Raw genomic sequence first — 18,778 nt, forward strand, 5'->3', positions numbered from 1 at the left:
ACTGCTGTAGGTTTACTAGGAGGAAAAGGGTAAGTACTAGTTCCCTCTTCCCAAGAGAATGACGAATTTCTTTTGTAGGCAAATTCCTTCTTTAGAGAAATGTAAATCCACTCATTAGGACTAATTTATTCATAGACTATCATATGAGCAAGATCTGTTCTCATCACTGGAATCTAGGCTTTATTTGGCCTTGTAACATATAGATTATTGCTTCTATTTAAGTGATACTGCAAAGCCCTGGGAAGAAAGTATTGTTTCCAGGAAGTCACAGGACTAAGGAAGTCATGGGTAAAAGAGCTATTGGCTTAATAGAAAAAAAAGAATTTAGGGTTAGTACATGGAGTCAATAGTCTCTATACCAGCACTGTGAAACATTACATAGCTTTTTTTTTCTTTTGAGACAAGGTATAGTTCAGGCTGGCTTTGAATTCATTATGTAGCCCAGGTAGTCCTTGGACTTGTGCCTCAGCCTCCCAGGTGCTGGGATTACATGAATGTGCTACCATAGTTATCGAAACTTGACTCTCAGTATCTTTAAGGCAAGGAGTGGAGAGACCCTTAATAAGTGCTGTTTATAAAGCATTTCCTGTATTCTGCCCAGATTCCCAACCAGTCAGGCTCAAAAAGCACTCAAAGGAAGCTCTAAGGTTTCCATAATCTTTCTCATCTGATTTACAGTAGTGATGATTTTCCAAGTATAAGACAGACTAAATTCTTCTTAAAAAACCAGAGCCTGGCAATCTATTGTAGGTTAATAGTCATTCTTTTCTCTCTTTCTATGTTTCAATTTTCAGTACAAGCAATGGTTATAGTGCTATCTGTGAATATTAGGGAGACCTTTTTCTAGTACCTTCCAGAAGGTCAGGATCAAAGTAGATGGATTAATCTTTGGCTTTTGGTTTAATGAAATTTCACAATGTTAAGGTTTAAGCTTAGGGCTACAGCAAAATGTTTTGCATGAACATAGGATTCTGCTTTTACAATCTTAAATGTAAATATGTAAAAATTAGATATTTTAATCTAATGGACCTCTTCTCTTCCAATGCCCCGTTCTAAGGCTACAATTTAAAATCTCTTGTATGTAAAAGATATGATTTGCTAAAGGTAATGGTCAGGGCATTAAGGTTAGAGTACATTGTGCTACATTAACTATCAAAATCTTCCAAAATGAAGTTTGTACTTGTAGGCTGAAGGTAATACCATTACCAGGCACACAAAAATGCTTTTTTATAAAACTGGTCTTTGAGGAGAGAGTATAAACAAGAATATTATTTGATTTTGTAGGAAGTGAAAGGACAGCATGAATTTCCTCATAGGTAGGTCTGCTTGAATTATATTTTAAGGGAAGAAATGTTACAGTTTGGCGCTTAAAGCCCTAGGAGGAATATCTAGGAACAAAGGTTGCCTTCAAAACTGAAAAGAGGGTGTTCATCCATCACTTAAAATAAAAATAGTTTTAATCCAGAATGAAGGCCACAAGCACTTATGTTTGAAACATTTTGCTTTCACTGTAGTGAGTCTTAATAAGAGCCACAGGATACATTGTTGTGTATTTCCAAAAAAATATGTAGCTGGGAGGGTCTCCAAACAATAGATGTAGAGAACTCTGATTCAAGGGTCCAGCAGGAGCCTTGGATAAAAAGGTTTACTCTGCCTAACTGTGACAGTGGATGCAAGCCAGGAACTTTATCAGCTTGTGGCAATCTTTAGCACTCTGCTACTGAGTGTGCCAAGTGCATTTTAGTGTCAGACAGCAATTCTACAGTTCCTCTGAGTCAGCTACCACTAACAACTTCCTCTACAGGCACACCAGGCACCAGTCGTGTTGCCAGATCCTAAGTGAGGATGCTTTATCTTATTTTATTAATTTAGTTTCATAGGTCTCTTTCATCTTTGCCATGTGACTCAAAAGGTCCAGAAGTGAGGCAGTATGAAACCCTCTAAGATTGGTGTGGTGGCCATGAACAATGATGTCCTGGATCATTATTTTCTAAGCTTGTTAATTTGGGCTCCAGTAGGCTCCTTCAGCTTAGATTATTTTAATTCAGAGGCAATTTACACAAGATCTTCACATATCAGATGTTTCAGTTATATTTAAGTAGAGCTATAGATGGTGACATTTCTCTTATGATAGCCATTCTCTGGTATGCATTCTATACTTTAGCCACATTGAACATCCTACAGTTTTCTAAACTTTTGTACCTCTTCTGCATACAGCTTTTCATCTGTATAGACTGTCCTATCTTCCTTGTCTGTATGGCAAATTCCTATTTTAGGAGCTGATTTCTTCTGTGATACTTCCCTGAATTTTCTAGGCTAACAGTTAGTCATCCCTTCCTGAGTGCTCCCAGTGCACTTTGCTCATACTGCTAATATGAAAGGATTAAAACAGATAGAATAAAGGGTTCTTGGTTTTCTTTGTCTTCAATCCTCACCTCCTTCCCACTTTTTGTGCTATCATTCCTATTTGTGAACTTTAACCAACTTATAAACTACAAAGCTTGCAAAAAGAACTCTTAAAAAATAAACTGATCACTATCCTGAGGAAGAAGGATAAAGACAGGAACAACCTCTAACCAAAAGTTTCACAGCAATTAACAATAAAAACTGCCACCTGAGCCAAACCACAGGACACGTTTTTCTTCTCTTCACCCTATAAAACTCCATTTTGCCTCCACTTGGGCAGTTATCTAGAGTTCAGGTGCTCCCCAAGTACATCAACTGAATAATGCTTTTAACTTCCATTTAAGTCACTTAATATTTCCTTTTGACAGTAATACAACATCTAGCAAGGATATATAGTAAATAAGTGGCAGAAGTGGTTTCACACCAGAATGTGTCTGACTCTGGAGCTTAAGTTCTCAATTACTGTGCCCTAACTGTTGGATAAATGAACTGTCACTTCGGACTGATCATGAGTTTTATATAGAAGTATTTTATCTAAAACACTGCCTACTAGTTTTGGGGACTTTATTCATTTAATTTCTTAGAAGTGGTCATCATAACCTTTTCTCCTGCTAACGTTGCTTGGTTTTGTTTTTTCATTTACTCTTTAAGAAGAAATCTAGGACTGTGGATATAGCTCAGTGGTTTGTCTAGCATGTGCAAGGCCCTGGGTTCATTCCCCAGGAACATACACACATGCATAGACACACACACACACACACAGTAAATATATAATGGATAATTTTGTGATACTCTATTGGCAACTCTAAAAAGTGTTGGGTGAAACCAGGGATAGGAGACTGACTGTTCTGGCAAAATAAAAACTTCCTTACAAGAACTACAAATTACCACCAGGCATTTACAAATAATGCTTACCAATAATAAATATTGTGTAGATTAAAAAACCTAACTACAACCTCTTAATATAATGTTATGGTACGATTTTAATTTTTAAAAAACATATATATGCCTAAGGACTAAGGAAGAGGAGGAATACCAAACATAAAAATAGATCTTTTAGGGTGGTAGGATTGTGAAAATTTTTCTTATGGGGGAAAAAAACAATAAATAATCGGGCCAGGGATGTAGCTCAGTGGCACAGCGCCTACCTGGCAAACACAAGGTCCTGATTTTGATCCCTGGTACAAAAAAGTAAATAAATAATCTCCCCTATCCCTAAAACATACCCAACACCTACTGTAACAGTTCTAAAAATAAATAAAAATTTATGGCAGAATAGTCATTCAAATGTATTTATTATTGGTTAGAAGAGACCTACAGTATTCCTGGCTGCTTTAAACTATCTGTCAGAACCCAGCTTATTTAAAATGGGGGCCTTATTGAATTAGCCTACACTGAGAAGACAGCAAATCAATGACTGCTACTCTTGCTACCTAGACAGTTTTGTCTAGCTATGTTGCTGCTTATGGTGTTTGACTAGAATATGGAAATACTGTATCAATGTATCATTACATGTGACCTATGAGTGTGTTTGTGTGTTTGTATGTGTGTGTGTGAGTGTTAAAGGGACTTGAACTACATCCCCAGTCCTTTCTATTTTTTATTTTGAGGCAGGGTTTCACTAAGTTGCCCAGGCTGACTTCAAATTTGTGATTGTCATAGCTCTGTCCCCTTGCATAGTTAAGATATAAGTGTGTGTTACTGTACCTGGCTTATGAGTGTTTTAACAAACTCAATGTTTAGATCATATTCAATGATTTATGGTCTCTGCCCTCAAGCAGCTCACAGTCCAGTAGTTTCAGCAAAAGCCCAGTTAGAAATACCTATATACTTCAAGAGAAACAAATGAAAGTAACACATGTTGTATACAGTGCTTCTACTTGGCTTACCGAGAGCTGGATAATCACTTGTTGCAGGTTACGAATTATCTCCACATTTTCTTTTAATTCCTGGTCTTCCAAAGTCTCCACCAGCTTTTGAAGATCCAGTTTACAGCTGAAAATTCAAGCAAAAGAACTCAAGAGTTAATCATACTGTAAAGACCAGAAGATCCATGATTAGAGAAACAAAGGTAGCATAGACACAAATATCTGGTAGGAAACTTACACTGCATGGTGCCTGAGCTCTTCTAGTTTGGCATTCATTTTTTCATTTGCTTGCTCTGTCTGCAACAAAGACCCAAAAGATCATAAGTGGCAGTCCTTGACAGGCTCACCTAATTATATGCTCTCGCATCGCCTATGGATGAAAACCTGGGTAGAGAAGCTGCTTCTTTTGCTCTAATTGAGGTTTCAATGGTCTTTGGTTATTTCCTGCCAATGTGTTTTTTAACAGTCATGGAAATTAGCCCTAAAGTCAATATGAACTACTAAAAATATCATCCGAGCAGCTGGGTTTTATGCTTGTCATGAAGTTTAAACTATGGAGTGGAGTGTGAAGCCTTTATTCCATAAAGAAATTTGCAACTAGAGGAAGAAGCAATACTTCCTGGCATGTTATTCCCTGTTATTTGAAAAAAAAAATCACTTTAAACTGCCTCTACACTGCACTGTTTCTTAGCCCCAGTATCAGGGCATTTAAAACATAAAAGGGCCTCACACTAAATGTGAGCTGATTTTTTTTTAAGTTACAATGTCTGATACGATAGGCTAGTTTTAGCAAAAGAAAGCAAGAAAAGAGGTAAAACACAAGAGTGATGTTAGTGCAAAGAGAAATGGCAGAAGGCAGCTATGTTTTGGGGAAAATGATATTTTCAGTTTTATTTCAATCACAGAATCTGTGACACGCTGGCTATTATACAATTTGGGTAAGAAAGTTTACAGTGGACAAAAATGTCATGTTTGTTATGAAATTTTGACAAGATATCAAATAATAAGCCTACCTCGGACAGCCACTGTAACAACCCTGCAGAGGTCAGATGATATGTGGCTAGAATAGTAAGCACTGTCTGTTATGTCATCCACACTCACATACATGTTAGACATGGCTTCTAGAGTTGCTTCAAATGCATAAAATACAGCATTGGAGACAGAAAATAATATATAAAATCCCTTGGATCTCATTTTCTCTTCTTTTTTTCTTTTGTTGTGTTTGAGGTACTAGGGATGAACTCAGGGCCTTACATTGAGCAATATCCACCCCCACCTTTAATTTTGAGATGGGATCTTGCTAGGTTGCCCAGGCTAGGCTTGAACTTGCAGTTTTCCTGCCTCAGCCTGGAACTACTGCTGTGTTACCATGCCTGGCTCCACTCTCACCCTTCTGCTAGCAATGAACAATATAATTGATGTAGGATTTGGCTTCCTTTAAAGAAAACTTTAAACAGCTTACCTCTTTTTTTTTTTTTTTTTTTTTTTTTTTGGTACCAGGGGTCAAACTTGGGTCCTTGCGCTTGTGTAGCAGGCGGCGAAACCACTGAGCTAAATCCCCGGCCCACAGCTTACCTCTTTTTGACTAGAGAGCAAACATACACGAAGGTATGTAAGTTACAGAGGTTCAATTACATTCTGGTGGAAACTCATTTTTGCTTGCAGCAATTGTTGTGCAACAAATGATTGAGATGTATTTAGATGAATAAAAAAATGTTTAGTGAGAGCCAGCACATACTGATCCAGGAGGTAACTATTAGACAGACAGTAGGATTCAGAACTGGTGTAACCTCAATAGCTAAATTATGGAAACATCCTAGATGCTCATCAACAGATGAACAGATAAAGAAAATGTGGTGTAGATACACAATGGAGTATTACTTAGCCATAAAGAAGGACAAATTTGAATTATTTGTACAAAAATGGGTAGATCTTAAGAGTATAATGTTAAGTGAAATAAATCACGCACAGGATAAATATCACATGGTTTCTCACCCAAAATACAAATTTAAAGAGTAAAATAAAGAAGATGGTAGCAAACAGAGAGGTAGACATTTTATAGATGGGGAAGGGTATCCAGGGAAGAGGGGGAGAGGGGAGGACTGGAGGGAACATTGATATAAAATTATCAAGATTATACATATATATGTATATATAAATATATGCTAATTCTCCACAATGAATGTAGTTATTATGTACCACAAACATATATAAGTAATAAAAAAACTAGTATAATCAGTCACATAGTGGTCTACTATTTGGAAATTAATCATATGGAAAGTGAATTAAAATTAATTTCCCAGATGTCCTATTTCACCATGGCAGCTGTTCGGATGGGATAGGAAATGTAACAATATTAGAGAAAGGGAGCTAGAGAAGAACTAAAAATCTTAGTGAGGAAACAGCTCCTTGGTACAGGATGAATATCCCTTATCTAAATGCGAGGGACCAGAAATGCTTTGTATTTCAATTTTTTTGGATTTTGGAATATTTGCATACATCATGAAATATCTTAGGGATGAGACTCAGGTCTAAACACAGAATTCATTTATGATTCATATACTTCTTATACACAGCCTAAAGCTCATTTTCTATATTTTTATAGCACCCGTGCTTTGACTGTGCCTTGTCACATGAGGTCAGGTGTGGAATTTTTCACTATAGTGCCAAGTTAACACTCAAAGTTTTGGATTTTTGGAACATTTCTGATTTCAGCTTTTCAGATTAGGGATGTTCAACCTGTCTTAAGGATGTTAGGCAGAACTTACAATAACAAAAGCACTTGGTTCTTTCCTTTCTGGTATTTTAAAAATCTTTTAAAATGGAATGCATGTAGATTCTCTGTGGTAGATATATAGGTATTCACCGTAATTATTTTACCTATTTTGCATGTTTGATTACATACCCATGTAGTTATCACACAGGGCTCCCTTTAGGAAATAGCAAAAAAAAAATACATTTCTTTCCACATAATTTGTCTTACATAATGAGAAGCATGTTAAATATTTTGGAAAGTAAAGGTAGTAAATGTCCAAGCTGATTGTATTTCAGTCTTGAGGCCTCACCAAAATGATTCGCTCCAACATCTGGGCTGTCTGACCAGCTGCCTCGCTCAGACCACGACTTAACTTTTCATTCTCTTCTACCAAGGACTGATTCTTCTCCATCAGGGATTGTAGATTCTCTGATGGTTCCACACTAAAACAAAGAAAGTAACATTTTAGAAAACTACCTGATAACATATAAACATATTCCACAAAACTTTTGGGTGGGGACTGGATTCAAATTACTTCACAACTGGGAAAAGTGAGTCTAATCCTATCTATCCTCTCAGTGAGCATACTGCATGAACAAAAAACACATTTATGAAGTACTTTAATGCTTGGAAGAAGGTCATAATTTAGAGCCAGATATGGTTATAACAGGAATGACTAACTTTTATTTTGGCTTAAGGAAGTAGGGGCTGCGGATGTAGCTGAGTGGTAGAGCATTTGCCTCACAGGCTCAAGACCCTGGGTTCAATCCCCAACACTGCATAAAAAAAGAAGTTGGTGTGTGTTATATACATGTACCAATTCTTCACGATGAATGAAATTACTATATACTTGCAAACATGTACTAAAAATATTAGGGAAGTAGGGAAGAAAGAGATATGGAAGAGATAGAAGTGATACTGCTCAAGGTTAAAATTTAACTAGCTCAATACCAGTTTGTTACACATTTGTTATAAATAGAATTTAACAAGTCAGAAAGTTGAAATGATGAGCAGTGGCCACTGAAAACACCTTTCACAATTCTTTTAAAGTGTTCCCTTCTAAATGCTTGTTTTGCTTGAAAGTGATGATTCTACAGCCTCTTGCCTACTGATTTTAAACCGCTTAGAGTGGGTGATAGCAACAGTGGTGTCCATTTCAAATATGATTGGAAGGGACAGAAGAGCTTAAAAGAATACATGCATATAGACAAGAACCTTTGGAAAGTATGCATATTAACTGGTAACAATTCTAGGCTAAAGAAGGAGACTAATAGATATAGGGTATTTTTTAAAATTCATTGGGAGGAAATGTTCAAAAGATTGAAAAGACTGGTTAAAAAGAGACAAAAGAAATATGAAGATTTGATCTGAAGAAAGCCGAAGGGAAAAATGAATAGTTGTCAAGGCTATGATAGAGAAAAAAAGGACAGGGAGCAGTTGTTCTCTATCTCAATAAAGGACAGAAAAGGATTTCAGGAAGAGGAGATGACCCCTCACCCACTTTAAGATTTCTATCAATTCTTACAGAAGATCTCAGCCAGCTATTTATCAAAAAGTTAATGGCAAGGCCACACGTAAGATCTCATGTTACAGTTAAGAATTTGCTAAGGCTCTTATGAAGGAATGTTGTATTAAAACAAGGATTATAAAATAAACTATTATTAAATTTAGCATTAGATTACTGTTTATTTCCTTATAAACTGAAAACTTCCATGCCGTTCATGTAAGTTAATTAGCTTCAAAGTAATGATATTTTTAACTCAATAATTTTTCCCCTAAAACATTTTTCTAAATAGGAGAATCACATTTTAGTCAATTGTTGATTTTTTCCAAGGAAAATTCAGCACTTAGGAGTAAGTGGTTCAGTGCAATTTGAGGTTAATGCTTGAATATTAAAACACTGTAACTTTGCTAACACATCTGTAGCATTGTGTATTAGGCTCTATTATAAATGTTGTCTGTATAGATATTAAATGTATTTAATTCTTACAACAGCTCTATTGCCACCCCAATTTCACAACTGAGAAAACTATGGCACAAAAAGGTTAAATAAGCCAAAGCCACACAACTAGTGGGTTCTGGTGAAACTGGGATTTGAGCTCCATGTCTAATTTGAGAATTCATATTCTCAACTACTATGCTAACTTCATAGATAGGTCATACAGGAATGCAGAGAACACTGGATATAAAAGCTCAGAGTAGTAAGGAATAAAAGAGTTCTTGGTAAGAGTACAACAAAGCAGTATAGGACCATGACATGAAATAGGATACACATGTGATGGGAAAAACTTTAAGAGTAAAGTAGAAAATAGGGCAAGGACTAGATAAAAATCAGACAAAAAAGAAAATTCAACAGAAAACCAGTGTTTCCTATTTGACATCCTATTTAGTTGGCAATGCTAGGAATTCAAGTTAGTTGAGCAGGTGCAAATTGACACAAAAAAATAAATACAAATGCTCCAATGACACTCAACCAAAAACAAAATATCATAATCCAAGGACAAAATGTAAAAATATTCATATATGTAAAATGTGCTTTTTGTAAGCAGCCTTGTGGAATGTATTTAAAAATATAAATACAGTTTTGAGAAAAGAAATAGCATCTTTATTTCTGTGTAAAACATTGAATTGAATTTGATTCAATTGTTTCTTAGAGTACTATTTTTGCAGATGAAATTATTTCTAATTATGAATCAAAGTCTAGAAGCATGAAGAGAATGTCAATGGTATAGCCACTTTGGACAATAGTTTGGCAGTTTTTTAAAAAGTGAAACATATGATCCAGCAGTTCCACTCTTAGGTATCTATCTACCCAGCAAAAACATGCCCACCATAAAGAGTTACAAGTGAATGTTCACAACAGCACTACACATAATAGTCAAAAAGTGGAAAATAATGTGAAAGTCTATCAATTGGCAAATGGATAGACAAATTGTAGTTTATTCAGACCACAGAATACTATTCAGCAATAAAAGGAAATGAAATATTGATACATGCTATAATATGGATGAGCCTCAAAAACATGACTGATGGTTAGGGATGTAGATCAGTAATACATCATTTATCTAGCATGTGCAAGGCCCTGGGTTTAATTCTCAGCACTACAAAATAAACAAAAAACATGAGTTAAAGAAGCTGACAAAAAATCATAAACTGTATGATTCCATGTATATGAAATGTCTATAGCAGGTAAATCTATACAGACAGGAAACAGTTTTAGTGGCTGATTGGGCTGGCAACACTAAATGGGCAAAAGGGATCTTCCTGGGTTGACAAATATGTTCTAAAATTGGATTGTGGTGATCGTTGTACAGCTATAAATTTACTAAAAATCACTGAATAGTACAGATAAAATAAATATTAGGGAGATCTGGTCTCAAAATAAAAAATAAAAAAGGGCTGGGGATGTAGCCCAGTGGACGGGCTCCAGTTTCAATCTCTAATACAAATAAACAAGTAAAGAAATAAAGAAATAAATTTTTGCACGACCAAAACACACCACAACAAAAGTAAAAGACAACTGACAAATTGAGAAAAATATCTGTAAAATACACCACAGATAAAGGGCTAGTATCATTAATATTCAAAGAACTGACAAAAAATAAGGGCCAAAATTAGGGTTTGCTATTAAAAAATACCAAAATAAGTATTGGTAAGAATATGAAGAAATTGGAGCCTATATACACTATAGATGGAAATATTAAATGGTGTTACCATTACCACTGTAACGGATGCATAACATTGTACTTAATGTCACCTTGATTGTACACTTAGAAAGGATTAAAATGATAAATTTTATATTACATATATTTTACCATAATTTATTTTTACAAGAAACAAAATACCAATTCTGGGCTTGGTGGTGCATGCCTGTAATCTCAGCACTTGGGAGGCTGAGGCAGGAGAATCACCAGGAGTTCAAGGCCAGCCTGAGCTATGTAGTGAGTTCAAGGCCAGCCTGAACTCCATAGTGAAACCTTGTCTCAAAATACCAAACAAAGCAAGGTCTTGAGTTCCATCCCCAGTATCACAAAAAAAGAAGAAGAAAAAAAAAAAGAAACAAAGGACCAAAACCCAACAGAAAATGTGAAAAGACATGAATAGACATTTTACCAAGGAAGAGATAAAAGGAATGAGGAAATGCAAATTGGAACACTAAGACTGCATTTCTAGCCTATCAGACTAGAGAAAATTGAAAAAGTATAGCAACATTTTCCATTAGTGAGGCTGTAGTAAAACAGGCACTCTCATACTGCTTGTGGCAATGAAAATTGGTGCAACTCTTCTGGAAGGGAATACTTAACTAAACTACACATACACTTACCTTTTACCCCAGCAATCTTACTTTTAGAAATCTACCCAGACGATAAACTTTTTGTCCTAGTATTGAAGATCGAATGCAGGGTTGCTCTACTACTGAGCTACATCCTCAGTCCTTTACCATTTTGAGACAGGGTCTCAATAAGTTGCTCAGTCTGAGTGATACTCCTGAATCAGCACCTCTTGAATAGCTGGGATTACAGGCATTCAGCATCATCCCCAACCCCAGCTGAAGATAAACATCTAACAATACAGAAGTGCAGAGTCCACCCAAAAAACTGTATGCACACTTCAGGAAAAGATAAATAGTAGGATGTTTTTTCAGCAGATGGTGTTATTTTCATATGGGGGACCCTAGAGGATGGTGCAGAAAACCCATTATACTGCCAGACCTTAGAGAAGAAATTGAAAATGCACGTGCAGCAGTCTTAATGGCCAAGGTTACCCAAGCAGCAGTTAGCCATACTAATAAATGTCTGGAAGCTGATGGCCACCACTTGAGCACCTCTTGTAATTATAGAGGCCAAAGGTAACTTGTATTAATCTCATGAAGTCTCAATAAATTTTGTATCAAATATTTTACAAGTTTTTCTTTTCCTGAAGTGTCCATACATTTTTTTAGTGGACTCTGTATATGCACAGTAGGTAATTCACTGGATCATGTTTGTAATTGTAAAATATTAAGAACAACCAAAATTCACATACACAGAGAGGTTGAATTAATGTTTGGCACATGTATACCATAAGAGTATAGTAGTCACCCCTTATCCATGTTTTCATTTATTCATGGTTTCATTTTCTTACCCACTGTCTAAAAATATTAAATGGAAAATTCCAGAAATAAACAATTCATAAGTTTTAAATTGTGTGTCATTCTGAGTAGCATAATGAAATCTTGTGCTATCCTGCTTTGTCCCACCTGGGATGTGAATCATCCCTTTGTCTATCAAATCCATGCTTTGTGAACCACCCACTTATTAGTCACTTAGTATCCATCTTGGTTATCAGATTGACTGTCATGTTACCAAAGTGCTTGTGTTCAGGTAATCCTTATTTTACTTAGTAATAGCCCCAAAGCAAAAACTACTACTGTATAATATGTTGCTATAATTGTTACATTTTATTAGTAATGTTGTTAATCTCTTATAGTGGCTTAATGTATAAGTTAAATTTTATTGTAGGTAGGTATGTATAGGAAAAAACAGTATACATGTGATTTGATACTATCCCCTTTCAGGCATCTACTGAAGGTCTTGGAATATCCCCTGTGGATAAGGAAAAATGACTGTTTCTTTCCTTCTGCTAACATTGGGATTAGATTGCTTTTTCATCCTTGAAGCATGTTTATTTGTGATCTTCTTTTTTGATCTAGGCATTTGTTAATAAAAATTTTTGCTATTATTACTGCTTTTGCTGCATCTCATAAGTTTTAGTATTTTGTGTTTCCATTTTTGTTTGTCAAGATATTTTTAGATTTCTCTTAAATTCTTCATTGATCCATTGGTTTTCAGGATTGTATTATTTAATTTTCATGTATTTGTGAAATTTTCTAAAACTCCTCATTATTGACTTCTAGTTTCATAACACTGTGGCTAAAAACATACTTCATATCTCAGTTTTCTTAAATATGATACAAATTGTCTTGGGGCCTAACATACAATTTATCCTGGAGAATGTTCTCTCTGAATCGGAGAAGTATGCTTTCTGTTGTTGGATGGAATGTTCTTTTTGTCAGTTAGGTCTATTTGGCCAAAGGTGTCAGTCAAATCCAACGTTTCCTTATTCATTTTTTTAAAGTATGTAAATGAGTCCAGATTATTTTATAATTTTCTATAATATGTGTTCAATACTGTAAAAATGTAAATATCACCTGTAATATACAAATATGGCTCTATAGACAAAGTCAGCAAAAATCCTAAGAATTACTGTACACATATATAAAAATTGTAAGACTATCTTACCACTTCTCAAATATGCATTTTATTTATTTACTTTTTTGGTACCAGAGATCTAACTCGGGTCCTTGCGCTTGAGAGGCAGGCAGCAGAACCACTGAGCTAAATCCCCGGCCCTCAAATATGCATTTTTAAAGATTAAAAGCCAGTAAATGTACAAATTGAAGGGGAAAATAAAAATGCTGATTATTTGAACAAATATTTGTCCTCTTCCCAAATATCTAAAATATTACATATATCACAGTTTTCAGTAGCTTGTGAAACCCAAAAATTCTTATTTCTTTTCACTAGTCTGAAATAAGTCCAGTAGAGATGGTACTGGTGAGCTACAAATTTGGTTTTCTTCTTGTACAATAAGAAATATAGTTCTTTTGTTATCTGATTCAGCACTTGTTTCTAGTAGTACAATGGGGACTGGGAGACCACTTCCCTCCACTCACTAGTTTGGGCAGCACTCCAGGGCCAATCCTCCTTCCATTGTTCTAAGACAAGCAGAAATAAAATGAGAAAGACCCAGAAAATCTCTGAAGCCCCAGGCCAAAGCACATGCTCCTTAGATTTCCAAACCTGACCTTGAATAGCCTTTCCCCACTAGAAATTTGTTAATGGTTCTTAAATACGGACTGCATCTCATGTTTATAATTTAATCAGAAAGAACTGTGGAAAAGTCCTGTGCACTAAAAGCCTTTGAAGATGATTCAACACCCTGTCAATCATTCCTGTCAATTTTACCTAGAGACCCAATGAGAGGCACCTGGGCAAAGGTGCATATTTTTATATCGAAAGCCTGATTTATCTGTGCCTTGTGCTGTGTTTTTTATTTCCCTGTTGCCCCTGAAAACACTTTTCTGTTCCTGCTACCCTTTTTGTTTCTGCTGGAATGGATCTTCCCCAGCACATCTTCCCATTATCTTAAATAAACGTAGCAGCTTTTCTTTTACCATTGGGTGTACCCTTGGCAATTACACAAGAGCTTGGAATCTATCTGTCAGATCCATCACATGGTAACATTTCTAGATTTTCTTTTATTTCATCCTAATAATATTCTCACTTTTTGGTAGATTTTACCAAAAGAAATTGTTCGTATTCTTGATTTTACATTCAATAAATTCCTCAAGAGGATGACAGGATGGACATTTTGCCTTTATTGTTAGGTGCTCTTTTGAACTGTTTGTTATCAGACCATAATCATGACCAAATATTGAATGAAGGTTCTTTTCCCTGTATCTTTTCCTAGATAAAGCATAGTATCTGACTTTTGTTTTGGTTGAGATGCACAATTGCCCATACTGAAATGAGAAATTTGTATAGATGTGCGTAGCCTACTTGGACAATGATCTATACTTAGTTCTTCTAAGTCACTGACATTTATAATTCATTTATGCTCAGAAATGTCAAGAATGTATTCCTGTTTGTTTTTACATGGAGGTAGCTGTGTAAAATTCTATTTTTGTTATTTTCAGCTGCATTTATATAGGACATTCAGTAGTCATTTTCTCATTAAGTCATCGCAATTTGTTTTAAGGGTAAGGAACGGGTTCTGAAATGAATGCAAGCTTTAGTTTAGGTTCCAGCATTTCTTCATACAGGAAATTCTGCTTAATCATATGTACATTATTTTCTCTGAAGTTCTTTTGAGAAATATGTTGGAATTCTAACTTTTCTTTTGGTTTAGTCTTTTTCTAGATATTTGAAGAAATAGGAGAAAGGGATCAAATACCCTATTTTATTCTTTTCTTTTCTAGGCGTATTTCTTTCAGATTCCACAAAATCAAAAATTAACTCAGATACAGTATCATCAACAACTTGATACTGGTTACTGTTTGCAAAGTTCTTATGTTGCCCAGTGAGGTGAATTTCAAGATCTTCATATTCCTATAAGCAACATTCACAATATCTTTTTTTTTCTCTTTCAACTGGAATTGAATTGGGGTTCCATCAAATTTACACCATCCATTTGGACTTAGTTTACCCCGAGTTTGCTTTTGGATATCAGCTTATCTACAACAAATGGATGGCAGGGCTTCTGAACAGAATAGTTTATAAAAGCCATATTGGTCAACTTAACATAAAATGGCCTACAAAGTTGGCTCCTATCTTCTATTTTTATAAAAGACTTTTTGAGTCTTCCTGTTGTTTTTTGTGTTTCAGATGAGATCGGGTGCATTCAGGGTAGTATGGCCATAGACTTGTTTTTTGTTTCAATACCAACTTTTTTCCCTGTGTCTCTAACAATAGTACTCAATTTCTTGAGTAAATACACCCCTTTTCTTTTATTTAGTGTAGTCGCTAATGTCATCAATATGAAGACTTTTTACTCCCCATAATAAGTCATTTGATAATATACTATTTGAAGGAATAAGATCTAACCTTTGATACCTTTTTCAACTAATAATTTTCCTTTGCTTAAACACACTATAAAAACTGTGTTTGGAGACTTATACTAGCTTCCATCATGACTGAGATGAGATGAAATGGTTTCTGCAGTATATACAGATTCTGGATGTGGTACAGTACAAAGTCAACTCATTATTTGTGCAAATTTTCCATCCTTATTGTTTGAAATAAAATAGCGGTATTTTTGCTGATAATTTTTTCAATTCACCCTCCTGGATCCTTTATGTTTTTTTTCAGTTTTTCAGATAAGGTGACAGAAGTTAAGTCAAGGTAAAATACTTTTACCCAAAGTGGCTTATATTTGGATTTTACTAGTCTGTTATTAGTTTTCAGAGATTTCAAGCATGGTCTGTTTTTTGCATTTTTGACTTGGATTCCACCCTGGAAATGTCCTTTGATGTGGCTCTTCCTGCTCTGGAGTTCATGGCAGCCACCTGGTACCTATAGATTGGGTCCAGGCAGGGTGCTGAGCTAGATGACCATGAAAACAAGGCTTCTCCATGCTTGCAGACAGGTAGAACAGGCACCTCTTTCCTTCTGTTAGTCAGTCTCCATGCAGTAGAGCTGCTGAACCTCTAGGCCGACTTTCCATAGCTGGATCTGGCTCCAAGCCATAGAGGAGGAAGGGGAAAGACTGGTTCCTTATTATGTGTGGATATTTTCTGTCCAATAGTGAAAGTAGGGTATTAAAGTCCCTTACTACGTATTATTGTATCACAATTGATCTCTCTCTTCAGGTCCTTTCATATTTGCTTTAAATATTTAAGTGTTCCTATGTTCCAATATAGCTGTACATGATCAAAATGTACAGTGAATGTTTAAATTTTAAAAATTTATTAGAGTAAAAGACACACTGCCATTAACTCCCCTCAGAATACCCCCCCTTGCTTCAAACACACTTATTCCATCATTTTTGCTGCTTTCTGGAGCGTGTTTACCAGATGTGATCAAATGCTGCCAACTGACGTCCAATGGAAAGGCAGGCTCATGAAAACATTATGGTGTGTGATGATCCACCTTATTCACTGGATCTGGCACTGTGCAACTTCTGACTCTTTCTCAAAGTCAAAATGACCATCAAAGGTAAATGTTGTGATTCCAGTAAGGATTTCAAGGTACCCATAACAGTGCAACTAAAGGCACTCATGAAAGTGGAGTTCCAGAACTGCTTCAGAAAGTGGCAAGAACAAAGGGATAGGTGTGTTTGGAGTGAGGGGTAGTATTTTAAGGGAGGTTAATGGCAACATGTCTTTTACTGTAAAAAATTTTTAAATTCACTATATTTTTAAATCACACCTCATATATAATTATATCCTCTTAATCTGACCCCTTTATTATATAAAGTCTTGTTTCTTTTCAGCTTTTGACTTAAAGTCTGTTTTACCTGAGATAAGTATCCGTACTCATTTCTGCTTTTGATTTGATTGGAACATATTTTTATATCATTTTATTTCCAGTATATGAGTGTCCTTTAGAGTAAAGTAAATCTCTTTTAGGCAGTATGTAGTTGAGTCTTGTTTTTTTTTTTTAATTCTATTTATTCTATGTATTTTCATTGGAGAATTTAATACATTTACATTCAAAGTAATTGATAGGTAAGGACTACTGCCATTTAGTTGTTATTTGGTTGTTTTGGTTATTTCTTCTCATGCTGTATTCCTTTGTGGTTTGAATTTTTTTGTTTTATGTATCTATCTTCTACAAATGTTTCCTTTTGGGTTATCATGAGGATTACAAAGAACATCTTACACTTATAACAATCTATTTAAAGCTGCTTAACTTTAATTGAATGCAATTCTACACTTTATTCCTATTTCCCATATTTTCTATTTTTGATCTTGAATTTACATCATTCTGTAGTACGTATTCCTTGATAATTTATTAGCTATAGATATTAATAATCTTGTTTTTTAACCCTTATACTAGAGATATTACCTCACATACAACCATTAAAGTTCTAGAGTATCCTAAATACAAAATACCTGGCACCCATGGGTTAAAGGAGGAAAAGTTTATTTTAGCTCAGTTTGTAGAGGGTTTCAGTCTATAATCAGCTGGCTCCAAAGCAGAGGACAAATAGTCCATGGCAAGGCAGGCACGAAGCAACAACCTTCCTTCTGCTTTCCCTTTTATTCTATCCAGGCAATAAGCCTATTAGATGGTGTCACCCACACCCAGGTCTTCGCTCTAGAGTAAATCCACCATGCACACCTAGAACCAGAGGGCTAATCCAGTTATCACACCCTTAATCCAGTATCACACACCCATGATCCAGCCTATGAGCACATAAGGCTTTGGAACTACATCTAGATACAAGCCATAACAGGAGTTTTATTCCTTTAGAACTTTTAATATTTCATCCCACTCTCCAGGTCTGCAGGTTTTGTTCTAAGAAGTCCAATTAGAATCATATTGGAACTCCTCTATATGTGACCTATGTATCTCTAACTGCTGCCAGAATTTTTTTTCAGAATTTTTAATTTGTGATTTTTGATAGCTTTATTATATAGCTTGGTGAATTCCTCTTTGAGCTAAATCTAATTGTTGATCTTTGCTCTTCCTATACCTGGAAGATTTTTTTTTGGTACTGGGGATTGACCCCATCAAGTACTGAGCTAAATCTACAGTTCTTTTTATTATTTTGAAATAGGATCTCACTAAGCTGCCCTAGCTGGCCTAGAACGTGTAGTTCTCCTCAGTTTAGCCTCTTTAGTAGCTGGGACTACAGGTGTGTACCACCATGCCTGGGTTCATCCATCTATCTATCTATCTATCTATCTATCTATCTATCTATCTATCTATCTATCTATCTATCTATCTATCGATCTATCTATCTATGGGTACTGGAGATTGAACCCAGAGCCTTCCAACTGAGCTACATCCCTAGCCCTTTTTTAGCTTTTATTTCAAGACAAGGCCTTATTAAGTCACTAAACTTCTTAGACTGGGCTTGAATTGTGATTCTCTTGCCTCAGCCTCCCAGAGGGCTGGGATTACTGGCATGTACTACCAAATCCAGCTTCCATTATTTTTTAAATTATATATGGCATCTCATAATTCTAGTAGGCTTTCCTTTT

General features: G+C 35.5%; 1 protein-coding gene and 1 pseudogene across 4 annotated transcripts in view; both read right to left on the bottom strand.

The window, feature by feature from the left end:
- The window catches only part of Kif4a (kinesin family member 4A), a 125,722-nt gene that overhangs the window by 51,580 nt on the left and 55,364 nt on the right, over positions 1-18,778 (bottom strand). For all 4 annotated transcript variants that reach the window (XM_004872609.3, XM_087209879.1, XM_087209878.1 and 1 more), the window contains exons 11-13: positions 7,340-7,472; positions 4,513-4,571; positions 4,296-4,401 (exon numbers count right to left, since the gene is read on the bottom strand). In XM_004872609.3, coding sequence (XP_004872666.1) covers positions 4,296-4,401; positions 4,513-4,571; positions 7,340-7,472 — 298 coding nt within the window. The remainder of the gene's footprint in view (positions 1-4,295; positions 4,402-4,512; positions 4,572-7,339; positions 7,473-18,778) is intronic.
- Positions 14,347-17,651, bottom strand: LOC110347209 (protein DBF4 homolog A pseudogene; annotated as a pseudogene).

Source organism: Heterocephalus glaber, unplaced genomic scaffold, assembly GCF_053883595.1.
Source record: "Heterocephalus glaber isolate CG9 unplaced genomic scaffold, H.glaber_assembly_v1.0 deba00001068, whole genome shotgun sequence".
Lineage (NCBI taxonomy): Eukaryota > Metazoa > Chordata > Mammalia > Rodentia > Bathyergidae > Heterocephalus > Heterocephalus glaber.